A 13775-nucleotide genomic window follows, 5' to 3' on the forward strand; every position below is an offset into this window, starting at 1 on the left:
AAAGTACTTGAGTACACAAAATTCAACAGTGACAGATGAGTTAAATTTTTAAAAGAAATCATTGCTAAAGAAAACAGTAACAACAAATACTGCCACTGTGTTATAAAGAAATAATTTAGTTATCACACTGTACAGTTTATAGGCTTGAAGAACAGTATTCCAGTTCTAAAGAAGACAACTAACCTTTCTACAGATAATCACTCTCATGTTTATATCTGATCTATGAGCCAGATACACTACAGCCAGGAGATCTTTATAATTCACAGCAGGATCTGTAGGGAAGAAAGAAAAAATCCACCATTAACAATATCACACAAGAGAATGTAACAGATAAATATTTAAAAATTGCCTTGGAAATTATGACTGCATCCAGGGATAGCAAAAGGAACAAACTTTTGGAACTAAGAAAATGTTAACTGAGACTAATGGGAACTTTGAATAGAACAGCTCTACAAGTAACACCCCTGGCTTTCCTCAACAAAATCCAGGTATGTTTGCCTCTGAGCAGCAGAAGTGTACTGTGAGACATAGCACTTGACAATTACCTGCATACAGAACTTGGTTAAGAAGGTTTTTAATAAGAGAAACAGTAACTGATGATTCATTCAGAAGGAGTCCCAGCCCAGAGTACCCCACTTCTCTGAGCCTCATGCGGTGCTTGCTCCGTTCATAAACTTTGGTACATTTCAGCATCTCTTCCACGATCTGTAAGGAAAAGTAGACACAAACACAAACTGAACATAAAAAACATCCAGCTCTCAAAGTTGTGTGTGATATAACATGCTCATCCACAGTTTTAAAGTTTATTTGCTAAATTAACTCAAACAAGATGGATTGTTTCTTTAAAGATCCCAATACTTTATTTTAAGAGAACACTAATTACTATGTGACTGCCATCTCACTAACATAAGAGAAGAATGAAAAGAACAAAGCAAACTTGGATGATTAGTTATCTTTGCGATTACATACACTTCTGCCAGACAAATGAAAAATACAAATTTCTGTTCAATTGATGAATTTAGGAACATATTATTCAATTCATTACCTTGAACACAAGTTCTCTAAGCCTGTCTGAGTATCTTTGATGCAATAATAGAGCATAAAGAATATCAGCATTTCCTGGTTCAAAGAGCAATAAAAAAAGCTGGTCTGGGGTTGGACTGGAATGAAGTAGGCTGAAGAGAACATCCAAAATTCCACAGAGCTACAAAATTAAGACAATCAAATTAGTCCCCAGTTCATTAAGATTTCATGCTTTGTTTTAGGAAAATTTTCTTGGTTTTTAAGTTTTACCTTTGCTGGTTAATAGACATTTTATTGCTCAGTATTACTGCATTTAAACAACTTTCAATACGTTTTTTCTCTCTATTGAACACGTTGTCAAATTAAGCAGAGACACAAAGCAAGTTTAAGTGCTGCTGATACTACAAAATAGAAACTACATCATCACAACTCCTGTACAGTTGAATTTTCAGTTGAAATTCTTTTGGTTTTGTAAAGTAAGGTAACTTTTTAATGGCACATCCTTATCTTACATACATCTAAACAGAACCATGCATTAGTTAACATTTTGCTTGTTGTCTTTTTTTTGTTGTTCACCCTTCTTTGAAGTACACAAGGCAAGACTTCTAAATGCCAAGATGCAAACCCAAAAACATGTCCAGTTTAGACTATTAATTTATACCATGTTGCATACCTGCTCCTCATCACTGGTGGCAGCTATGTATCCTACAATGCTCTGAATTTCTTCATGTGTTCCACCTTTGCTCAGGAAATATTTGATCAGTCCATACAGGGATGTCCGTATTGTTCTCAGGTCGTCAGGAGCCAAATCGCCGTCTTTACAACCAGACCTGGATGCCAACAGACCAGAAAGCCAACCTAAGGAAGTTCTTCTTGGCTCATTAATAGCAATTTGATGGTGCCAGTTTGGTAATTTTTCATCTACCCAGACATCATGCACAAGTATTCAATTTTTACCGCACTCAAGCAACTGAATAGTAATAAGCAGATCAGACTTTTCAAGCCTATAAAAGCCCTGAAATGCAGACTTGTACTGATCTGGATATAGGTCAGGATTGCAGGCTCCCACCTCCCACAGGAAACAGCAAAATCTCTAGTCAATCTTTCTCAAGCACATTAACTATATTCATAAGCAGATATAAATCATCAGCACTGAAAGGTTAAAATTTTAAGTTTCTAAAGAAGTCCTACTTCAAATTCTATAAGCATTCAAAAGAATTTAAAATGCTAAACTTTTTATAATGGTAATGATCTACGACTTAATTTGCATTGTTGAACACAAGTCCAACAAATTTGTAGTTTTAATTATTCTTACAAGCACTCTTAGTGTTACTGACAAACTTCACATAATTTTAGCATAAAAATTCAAGGCAAGGAAAAGTAGTAAGTCAAATGGAAAAAAAATTAATGCAATTTTGTAAATTAAATCAACTACCAAAATCCAACCTGCAGTTTTATTTATTAATTTTCTCATTAGAACAATGGCAAAAAAACCCAAGAGCCACATACAATAAATGAGGAGTCAGAAGTAGTAAAACTCATACCCATAATAAATCCTGAGTGTGTCTAGAAGAAACTGCACACCATATTTCTTTCTGAAGAGTCTTCTACTGTCTTTGATGATTGTAGAAAGATACTGTATATGTCCTGCAACATAAAGTTTTCTTTTAGAACCAAGATAAAGATTTGTGTCATGTGAAGAGTCCTGTGTCTTCACACAGCTGCCTGAGGCCAAGAGCTCACCGATTCTGAAGGGAAAGTCACCACTGTTCCAGATGCTGAAGTCAAAAAGTAAGTGGTGATACATCTGTTGCAAAAGCTGCATGTTCTTTTCTACTGAGACTTGTTCTATCAACAACTGTACAGCCATCAGGACATTCACATCCATTAAGATGCTTGGCACCTTGCAAAATAACAACAGGTGTTAGCACTCAAAACACTGACTGTCTTAATAAAATTCAATTTTAAAAAATGGAAATTTATCTTCTACAGCAATATCTGTTCCATTAAAGCAATACAATAAACACAAAAGTAGTCTGTTGTTTGAATAACCAAACATAGTATCTATATCAAAAAAAGCAGAACATGAAAAAAATGAAACGTATTTCACTTTGCAGATAAAGACCAACTTCTCACACCTTTTTGCTTTCAGAAACACAAGAAAGAAAATACTTACTAAGGATTCCTTTAAAGACTCTGGCATTCTGGCTATGCTTCAAAATAACCAGGACCTAATCCACAAAATTCACTACTAAAGGATGTTTCTCAAGTTTACTCACCTTCTGTAACAAGGCCCCTAGGGTGGCAACTCCATGGGAGTGAATGAGATTTTCTTGGTTAACATGATGTCCCTGAATAAAGTGTTTTATCATCAAGATGAAAGTTGCAACTATGTTCTTCTCCAGACGTGCTTCTGCAGAAGAGAACAGTAGCAAAAATCTTACGGTTTATCATTGGATCACTGCATCAAAATAGAGGGGAAAAAGTAAAATCAAGTGTTTATATTCTTCATTATTTCCTCAACTTCTCAACTCCTGTTCCTTCACTAGAGACTGGCTTTAGATTTTTTTCCTGTGCAGAATCACAGCCATTCAATGCCTCTCCAGAACAAAGCAATCCTAGTCCTGAATTTGGTTGCTTCACCTGTGGCTGTAGCTAAGAAACTTCCTTGTTATAATCTTTCACATATGCTGCAGTTATTTTCCCTCTGTAGTTGCCAACTGTCTAGCCATGGTATGCAAAAGCATTAGAGACACAGAGAAGAAAATCAATTGTTTTACTTTACTCCACCATTTAATCTTTGAAACAAACAAACAAAAAGAAGTAGTGTTTTCCCTTGCAAGGTCTGATTTCTCAGTGGTTTTTGTTAAGGTCAAAGTTAATTCTCAATATTAGCAAGGTTTTTAAAAAAATCTATTCTTAAAGCATCCTTTCAGTTTACTTTTATTTTAATCCAAAATGTGACTATGTGTGTAAGAGATAAGAGCCTGAATATTTTATTAAGAAAATATAAGTTTGGCTAAAGGCTAAATAGCACAGTTCTGCACTCAAGCTGTAAGATAGCTTCTCCTGTTGATATTAGTAGGTTTTACATCAAACATAATTTCTCAAAATAATCAGAACAGAAACTAAAACAATGTCATACCTTGGCAGCCATAAGAGTAAATAATGAAAAGAAAAATAATGCTACTAAATATATCTATACTTGAAATCCGTAATATTATTTTTTATACAGTGCCAAACTCCTGGTATTCAGTATCAGCGTCAGGTATCCAGGAACAGACACAGCCTTTCAGCTTTACATAGATGCTCTGGAATAAACAGCTTTCTGCCATTCAAAAAAGGACTTGTAAAATCAAGCTTAAAAATTGGTTCACTTCACTTTTCCCACCTGATGCCTTTGGGGATGAAAACACCACCCAGTCACCCTCTACAGGAGTTACTAGTTCTGAAGGCAGAGTCTCTCCTTCAGACTTCTCAGACATCTGTCCACCAAGAAAGCTGATCTGCTCCAGCAATGGAAACAGCACATTTATTCCACCAATACAGTTGATCATATCCTGAATCAAGAGAAAAGGCAGGAGAAACATCACCATAAATAAAATCCCTTTAACTATAGCAAAAATTTACTCAGCATACAGGAGTACTCACAAACAAATTAGAATGTCTCACAGGCCACTTACACATGGGCCCATCCTGTCAGCTCTTGTTCTGAAAGTACATTTTCTACATTTCCTTCCTTCTCCCCCTACATAAACACTGGAAACTGAAGGATACAAAAACTTAGGAAGAATCTTCTGCTAAATATATTTATAAAACATTTCTCTGATTTCTATGTTACTTGCAGCAAGCAGTAAGACTAAAAGATTATACACATCTCTGCTTTAATCATCCTCCTGCATGATTTCAACTTTACGTAGTTAAAAATAATAATTTTTTTTAATAACTCTACATATACATCAATTCCTAGCCTCTCTTTAAAATTCAAGTCTACTACGTACAGTCAATTGTTCACTGTTCTTGGAAAAGAAGGCAGACCTTCATACATTTTCCTCAAGATGAAAAAATGTGGTATTCTACTGACAAGTCACAAGCATTAACTAAACCCTATTAATATTAATCTAACTCAGCTTATGACAGCAAGAAAACCATGACAGAATTCCCTAGAGATGACAAAATGCTCTCGATACACAACATGCATTCAACATTATTATGAAGAATAGTCAGCTACCACAAAGTACCTTCGTGTACTGTGACAGTAAAAGCAGTGGCCTCCTAAGTTCTCAATAAATGTAATGTAAATGCAACACTACTCCAGCTACAGCATTAGCCCATGAATTCTCAGTACAAAAGCATGCTGCATCTGTTAAATATATTTTGCATTATGATAATAACTTCCAGCATTCCAAAAGTTAGATGAACACACACAACCACTGTCATTTTTACATCAGGTTCTGCCTCTTCACAACACATTTACCTTGATGTCCCAATTCACTACTTTGTTTCCAGTTAGCCTTCCATGTAAAAGATTTGCAGACAGATCAAGGCAAATTGGGTTTCTGCAGGCCTGATAAACAAATAAAGAAGCCATGATATCATCTAGGAAACAAGTTACAGATGCTTGAGCACAAGATTTTGTGCCCATTTGTTGATATTAAAGTACTTAAACAACATGAAACCCCTAGAATATATATGTCATTTTAGATTTGACTTTCTTTATTGTACAAGGTAATTCCATCCTTTTGCCAAATCTAGTATGTCTGCACAAGACTACAGTTTAAGAAAGCTCTCACTGCTCATCTTCCAAAAAAACCCACAGTGCAAACACTGAAAGTAATGCACACTGTTGTAGTCAAACAGAAATTATGTTCTGTTTCATACCTTTGGTGTATAATGAAGCAGCACCTTACTGGGGAGATCTGCTACTTCAGCTTCTTGAGACTTCCATGGAGTTAAACAGTTTGGACCTATTAAAAAAAGGTATATAAAATCATGTGACATATATTTAAAGTCCACTGGTTCTTAATGTTGCGCTTTACAAATTTTATACTACCAAACTGAACAAATAGAGTAGTCTGAACCATATTGATTTGAGACATGCTTTGAAGTAGAGTTTTTACAACTTAAAATCATTCATTTAAGAGGGTCTGCTTGAAAAGGAACACATTATACATGAAAAGCTCAACTGCTCAAAGGTGCTTTTATACCTTCCAACAGCACTCGTGTGTCTTTACAAATACCCACCTCATATTTGTCACTAATCTCTGTCATCCAGCCTAAATGCCCAGAAAATGAGTAACCTTCAAGACAGTTTTGTTTAGCAATAGGAAATATTTCCATTAAATGATGCAAGTGTTTTAATGCCAATCTGTAACAACCTTCAGTCATTATGGAACTTCATACCTTTCACACTTTGAACTATACAATGTAGCTTTCAGAATATTTTCTTTAAAATGACCGCCTAATTATTGACTCTTATGGAAAAATCCTCAAGCATAAATCACCTTTAAGCGGCCTAACAAATAAGGGCAATACTTTTAAAGAGTCTCAGCTGTAAACACACATAGGCAAACAGCAGTAAAAATTTGGAATTTACAAGTGAAATTATTACCTAACATTTTAATTTTGCAGGTCTGCACCTATGATAAACAGATGCGCCTATGCAAATATAACAGTTTAAAATCAAACTTCATAACATACTTATTAAATATTAAGCTTATTTGCTTTAAAGCCCTCTCACTTAGGTCAGATCTGCAGCTCTTCTGGATTGCAAGCTGTTCATTATGTGTCTGTGTAGAGCAAAGCTTAGTGGGGGGGTCTTGTTCATAACTCATTCCTTTTACTTTGCTAAAACCAGTACAATCGCCACTTACCTGCTAAATATAATGCTTTCACCTGAGAAGGTTGCAATGCTTCATGAAAGATAATAACTGATCCAAGTTGGCCCTCCAAAGATGTTGGACACCCCCATTCACTGTCCTGAGTCCCTGCTGAGATCATTTTGGTGATGAACTCTGGTTTTCCAAGCACCCCACCCCAACTTCCAGTAGCGAGAATGCCCCCAAGGGATGTCCGATGGGGCATGACTGGGGAGGAAAAAGGCGGATCTGGTATCTGAGATGGAGGAGGAGTTGTTGTTCTTTGACCAGCTGAACCAATGCAGCAAGAAGTAAAAGACTGGAGAGTCACACATGGAAGAAAGAAAACAAAACATACACTGTCGGTCTAAGCTTTAAATCTGAAGACTGCATGTAGCAAATCTGAACTAAATAAATGAAACCACAAGCAACAAAAAAATTGCTTGAAAAACGAGCAATCCATCACAGTAGGCCAAAACCCAGAGCATATGCTTCTCTTAATAGGAGAAACACCCTTTTTCCAGCTAAGAGCAATCAAGTGCTGCATGACCTCTAGCAGAAGCAAAGCCAGGGAGGACAGTGCTCCTGAGATACCCCTCTGTAAACACTCCTCTTCTGGATTATATTCCAAAATACTAGTCCAGCATATCTGCTACTGTACATTTCTCATATCAGTTTGTCCACTCAAATAGATGCTCTCATGGTAAAATTACTTGCCCTGCTTTTAGTTACCATAAGATTTATACTGTTTATTCTACAGATAAGCTAAAAAACAGAGTTTTAGCTTGAAATGAAAACTACACTTATTCTCATTTTTAAGTTTTATACTGATTTTACCACTACAGCATCCAACTTAACTGTTTTCTCAACGTACTTAACAAATACCAAATTACAACTTAGAAAAGAGGGAAGAATGTTTGGTGTTGTAGCCCAGTTTAATATAAATTTGTTCCCCAAAAGGAATGAACAAAGCTTACAGAGGAAATTAAACATGGCATATACTCATTTTGATAGCAAGTGTATTGCTAAATGTGTACACATCCAAAATGGTTAGATTAACAGCACATAAAGTGCTTGTTCAGTCACCAAAGGAATAAAGGAATAACATATTAAGGAAACATTCAGAAAACAAAAATAAAAATAAATTAAAATACTGAAAATAACAGGGAATATTCCTCATTGAGTACTGTTACATCAATCCTACTAGTAGAGCTGCCATTTATTAAGATGTAATAATAAATTATGTCAATATGTTCAGGCAATTATTTTGAAGACAACCCCATAATTTAATCAGTATCATCTGGCAGAGTTTTTTATTTTGTTTATAAACTGAGATGACTAAACAAGCATTACTTAATGGTTAGTTACACTTCAAAATGACATTCTGGACAGCATCCAAAGCTGAACACCATTAGCAATAGTCTGAACTCACACTGTTATATGAGAGCTCATCCTACCAGGTATGGCTCAGAAGGGAACTTACTTCATTCATAGCAGGGAATCGAAGTGGGGCAGAGACCTTCTGCTGTCCATTGACATAGATATACACAAGGCTCTGACCAAAGGGCCTCTTTCCAGGCACATGAACAATAGTTATGTTGTGCTGGTTAAGAAAAAAAAAATAAAAAATTAAGTCATTATTAAGAGCATTGAAACTACTATATGAAACTATTTAGCTTTCTCTCTATTAAGCTGGTGAGGAAAGCACTTAAGAAAATAAATCCAAAGCATCAACAAGAATATAAAAAGCACCTGCTGCTTCCATTTTGAAGTAGTAAATGTAATGTTTACATATAAACAGGTTTTTGAAGAGAAAGATACAGCTCTTTCACAGTAATGCACATCAGTTCTTAAGTATAGGAACAGGAAAGGGTAATGCAGAAACAGCACCACAGCTAATTTATTCGCACAGCACTGCAGCCACCTGTGCTTTAGTTTAATATAAAAAACATCTAACGCTGTAACAAGCTTAATCAACAAAAAATGCCTAATACACATGGATAAATTAGCTCAGTCAACAACTAATCTATGTGAAAATTGCTTGCATGATTTGAGATTAAATCTGCTCTTATCCAATGAATTACTGCAATATTATAAAACAGATTATTTGTAAAACATTCAAAAAAACGTGATTTTGACTTCGGACCTAACAATACAATCCTAAACAAAGTGCTTGTCAGTATCAAATCTTACCCAGAGAGAGTCAAAAAAACAATGGTCAGGCAGCATCACTGTTGCATATTCCCTCTTTGTGCACACAGCAACCACCAATACTCCCGAGCACGCAATAAAGGCTTCAAACCCCATACCACTTCCTGTAAAAAAGCTACAAAAGACACACAATCAAGGACTTGCTTCATCAAAACTACCACCTAACAATACATTCATTAAGAGGAAAATCTACTCAAGTTGTTTGGTGGTGGTTCAATATTTACTATGTGACTGTTACTCCTCTTATCAAAAAAAAAAAAAAAAAGAAAGAAGAAAAAAAGAAGACAGAAGACCAAAAGACATTTGTTTGCTTCTGTTAGTACCCAAAAAGGTAAATTATATCAAGAAGCATTCATATCAATATGTGTGCACTATTTAAGCACCATGAAGATGCCTTCTCACTTGTGCTCTTACACAAATCCAGAATTCATTACCTTTACAACAAACTGTGTGAAGGCTATTCTGGTTTTGGGTGGGGGGTTGGAGGGATTGGGTTTTGGTTTTTAATGGTGTTTTGTTTAAGCAATGAACCTTACCACTATTTGAGGCTATGGATGTCGAAACTGTAGATGACAAGCCATTAGAACAGAAAAGCTACGCGTTATTTCTGTGACAGAACTCGGCTGTGGTGGCAGATGAAAGCTCTCCCTTTCCCAGACTAAGCATTAAGTACTGCCTTTGGTAAAGACAAGCAGAAGCAGCACACGTCACGGGCTACCAGACGCCACAGGGCACGGATGGCCTACATCTGTAGGTTGCAGCAGTTACAGTAACCGTACCTATAGAGCTGCTTCCTCTTGCCACTTTTGCCCGTCGTGCCGAGGTCCACCCGGTCCTGGTCAAGGCAGAGCCAGGCGTTGAAGGAGAAAGCGGAGCCCGGCCACCTGTGGATGGCGGGCAGGGCGATGCCGGCCATGCTGTGGTGCAGGTCGAAGTACTGCAGGGCGCTGGCCAGGCCCTGCTTGCGCGCCATGGCCAGCAGCGCCCGCGTCACCGGCACCACGTACGGGTGAGCGCCCCGCGGCTCCTCCGGCCGCAGCAGCCGCACCAGCTGGAGCAGCTCTTCTGAGCCCATGGACTGGCTGCCCAGGGAGCCCAGCAGGGCAATCAGGTTCTCTGCACAAGTGCTGTGGAGCACTGAGTGGGAATTGAGGGTCTCGATGATACGGATGACCATGTTAGCATTGACACACGTGGCACGGCTCTGTCTGTCGATACAGCAGATTCGCCTCAACCAATTGGAGATAAAAATCTGCAGCTCGTGTGATTCTAGTTCTGGAAGCCACTGGATAAGCAGCAATAAGGGCTGGACATTACTAATGCCTAGTATCCCAACAGCCATGTGGTCACCTTCAACAGCCTGAAAAACAGCAGGGAACTCAGACATGAAATACAATAGGACAGGGCCAGAAGTACTGTTGAAAGATGTAAGCATTCCTGCTTCACAGCAAGCACAGCTCACCATATTCATGAGTTCTTCCAGCAATTCCCGTGAAGGCTGACCCAATGATTTTAGTACCTCATACATGTGCGCATACCCAATTCTCTCCTTGAAGACCTCCTGAGGATAAAAATTCCAGTTTCACTAACAAATGAAATTCCCACTCTTTGTTTATCCTTCAGTGTATAGTCACATCCCTTTAACTGTGCCAAGTCTAGGGAATCATTCAGCCAAGGGTTAAATTCAAGAAAGTCAGCAATCCAGGAATAAATATACTATTTTTCCATGGGCTTGGCTTCCAGTCAGAATGACAAACTAACCACAACTTATCCAATGACCAAATCACAAGAATAACTACACCAAGGAAGGGCACAGAGCAATGACATAACCACAGCAATACTGTCCTGGCTTAGTTTAAAGCCATATAAAGCTACAACACAAACAGCTGCCTGAGAACTCCTGGAAATACCCACTAAGTCTACCCTATATATCCATGGGACAAGTAACAACGTACCTCCTTTACAAAGGTTCCAACTGCCATCATACTCAGATTTTCCAGTTTTGGCAGAAAGATGACTCAGTGTCCAGCCATCAGACACATATAAAAGGATAAGGAATGTGAATCAGCTATTCCTATCTGGCATGAATGTGTGACCACAATCTGCTCATCTCCATTAGCAAGATCCATCAAGGTATTGTGATAAAAATAATAACTGGAAACAAGATCAAGAAGCTGTGAACAGCCCTCTGCATAGACACTGTTACCTTTGCAGCTGGAGACTTGTGCATTACTGCTGTGAGGGCTTGAATGGTTGACACTGCCAAGGAGTCCAGGTGTCCCTGAAACACCTGAAAGGAGCAGGTACAGAAGTCATGTACAAACATGCAAAGACAGTTCAGCTCCAAAATCTGTGCTGTGCCCTCCTGCCAGAAAGGAAACCAAGAGTTTGGTAACATGCTTCAAAAATCATCGCCCCACCAGTGAAAATTTCAAACCCCGCAGCTTACAAGGAATTACATCACAGTAGACAACTAACCACAGACTTCAAGAGGAGAGAAGCATTCGCAACACAAACTGCACCTCAAATATTCTGATGGTCAAACAAGTTTTCCTCATGCGTCTAATGGACAACCTCAAGAGGGAGGGAGGAAAACAATTAGGAAATCTCTTGCAATGTGTCTGTGCTGCTGGAAAATCAGCATCTGCAGTTCATATAAAGTGACTTATTTTCCATCCAAGGCCCTGCAAACCAATGCAGCACAGACACACCCATGAAGTGTTAGAGATAAGTCATACCAGCACAGTCAGGTGGCTACCTCACCCATAGCCTCATTACATTGATTCAACACCTCTCTCTCCAATTTAAGAAATCTTTCGAGGTATTTTTCTGTAATTCTTGTTTATATTGATATTTCTATGTTGGTTTTAAGAACAAAAATGTTCGAGCACTCTTTTGCATCCATCAGTAAACCTAATTAGCAACACTGCAAACAAACATACTGTTTCATCATCTCTGAAATACTACTTGCACCTCAGACACATCTTGAAAGTGAAATGTCAAGAATCAGAAGACTATTAGATGTGAAGAAACATTTACATGCAGTTAGAGCGTTGTGCTGTGTCAAAAAAAGCCAAAGCTATTAGTTAAAAATCACAATTTGTAAATAACCATCCCTTGTATAGAGAATTTTTTACATTTTTAATTAGAACAAGTAATTCTACTATAAAAAACCCACAAAAATTTGCATTTGAAACTTTTTACAGTATTTGGGAAAAGTGGAGCAACAGGCTATTCCTACCTCCCTGATTCAGCCTGTCCATTGTTTTGTGAACATCTGTTCTTGATGACAAGCAAAGAATCAGGACACCAAACACAACCATTGAGATTCACAAACAAAGCCCCAGAATCCAAAACACCACAGTGCTGAGACAAAGAGCAAAAAAGAGGAAAAGGAGGGGAAAAAGAATCACCATCAGGTTGAGAGAATTAATTTGGATCCCATTCGTGTACTTCACCTTTTCCTTAAAAGGAGTATAACTGATGCTCATTTTATCACCAATATCTGCAGTTTGAAGCAGATGAATAAACATAGGCTGAATTCAATCTGTTATTCAGAAAAATCATTTTCCAGAGATGGGAAATGCTGATCTGTGCAGCACCACAAGTCCATCTTGCTGCAGAAGACTTAAGTAGGATGGTTAAGGTGAAGCACAGGAATCAATTTTCCTGTGATTGTGTCTTGCCTTCAACTGAAGCAAAATACAGTTTAGGTAGGTACCTGGTCCTCATTCATTTCTGTCAGTAATTTGTTGGTAAGGTCTTTCTCACTCTTGTCTGCCACTTTATTGTTAGCATTTAAAAACAGCTGTTAGAAACAGAGACAAGAATAATGGAAATAATTGTATTAAACAGTTACCTGCAGCCTAGTCTGTGGAGGCTGCCTTAGATTTGTATTTCATATACAAAAACAAAAAAGGGGGGAAAAAAACGGGAAAAAGAAAGCTTTCTCTCTCTGGTAAGACAATCGTCCAAGTATTAGTCTTCTGACAATTCTTAAAATACTGAAGATTACACTTTATTTTTTCTAAAAGCTAATTACTTTTTTCCTCCCCCCCCCAAAAAAAGAAATGAAAATATGTCATCATTGAGACAACAATAGAGATTTATCTGGAATTTATACTCATCTCTGGCTTAGCAACTGTGATTTCATTCACAATATGCAACATGAGAGAGTTCCAAGAAATTTACTTTTAAGAAATAAAGACAAGAGTGGGGCATTAACAAGGAAATGGATACAGATGTTTCAACATTTTCCACTTATGTTTCACCGTAGGTGAAAGCTGAAGATACCTAAACAGAATATTTTCATCTCCAAACAGCACAGTAGCAGAATTTCTGGGGCACACAGTCTTTGGGACAGGAAAAGGGGCAAAATATCTCTGCCATCATCCTAAGAAACAGACAGCAAATAGCTTTAAATCAAACATACACCTATACTGCATCTTCAGCTGAGGAAATGCTCTGAGTTCAGCAGCTAAATTCCTAGTCAGTACCTGTATTTCACACTTTGAAACTCACCCAAATTCATAATCAATTGCAGTCAATTTGCATGCCAAATTTAGCTGTAATATCATCAGAACTCAAATTTACCTCCTTCTGTTTAAAGATTCTATTAAGGCATTAAAAAAAACCCCTGATCAAAATGTTTTAAAAGTTCCTTTAAAAATAAAGGAAACAATT

The 13775-nt window shown here is 37.5% G+C and overlaps 1 protein-coding gene across 6 annotated transcripts in view; it reads right to left on the reverse strand.

Annotated features, from left to right (window-relative positions):
- NBEAL1 (neurobeachin like 1) overlaps positions 1–13775 on the reverse strand; it is a 76534-nt gene that overhangs the window by 32369 nt on the left and 30390 nt on the right. For 3 of the 6 annotated variants that reach the window (XR_004498269.1, XM_015634492.3, XM_015634493.3), the window contains 17 exons: positions 12814–12900; positions 11299–11382; positions 10555–10653; positions 9872–10452; positions 9075–9207; positions 8365–8484; positions 6897–7200; positions 5905–5990; positions 5501–5590; positions 4415–4583; positions 3303–3436; positions 2767–2926; positions 2568–2670; positions 1697–1853; positions 1046–1204; positions 546–705; positions 184–272 (listed from right to left, as the gene is read on the reverse strand). Coding sequence is in view for 5 of the 6 variants with exons in the window: in XM_015634492.3 (XP_015489978.1) it covers positions 184–272; positions 546–705; positions 1046–1204; positions 1697–1853; positions 2568–2670; positions 2767–2926; positions 3303–3436; positions 4415–4583; positions 5501–5590; positions 5905–5990; positions 6897–7200; positions 8365–8484; positions 9075–9207; positions 9872–10452; positions 10555–10653; positions 11299–11382; positions 12814–12900 (2715 nt within the window). In the remaining variant the exon portion in view is untranslated. Of the gene's footprint in view, positions 1–183; positions 273–545; positions 706–1045; positions 1205–1696; positions 1854–2567; positions 2671–2766; positions 2927–3302; positions 3437–4414; positions 4584–5500; positions 5591–5904; positions 5991–6896; positions 7201–8364; positions 8485–9074; positions 9208–9871; positions 10453–10554; positions 10654–11047; positions 11271–11298; positions 11383–12550; positions 12748–12813; positions 12901–13775 lie in introns of those variants that run through there. The other 3 variants (XM_033516075.1, XM_015634494.3, XM_033516076.1) reach the window with 3 other exon arrangements.

This window comes from Parus major, chromosome 7 (assembly GCF_001522545.3).
Source record: "Parus major isolate Abel chromosome 7, Parus_major1.1, whole genome shotgun sequence".
Lineage (NCBI taxonomy): Eukaryota > Metazoa > Chordata > Aves > Passeriformes > Paridae > Parus > Parus major.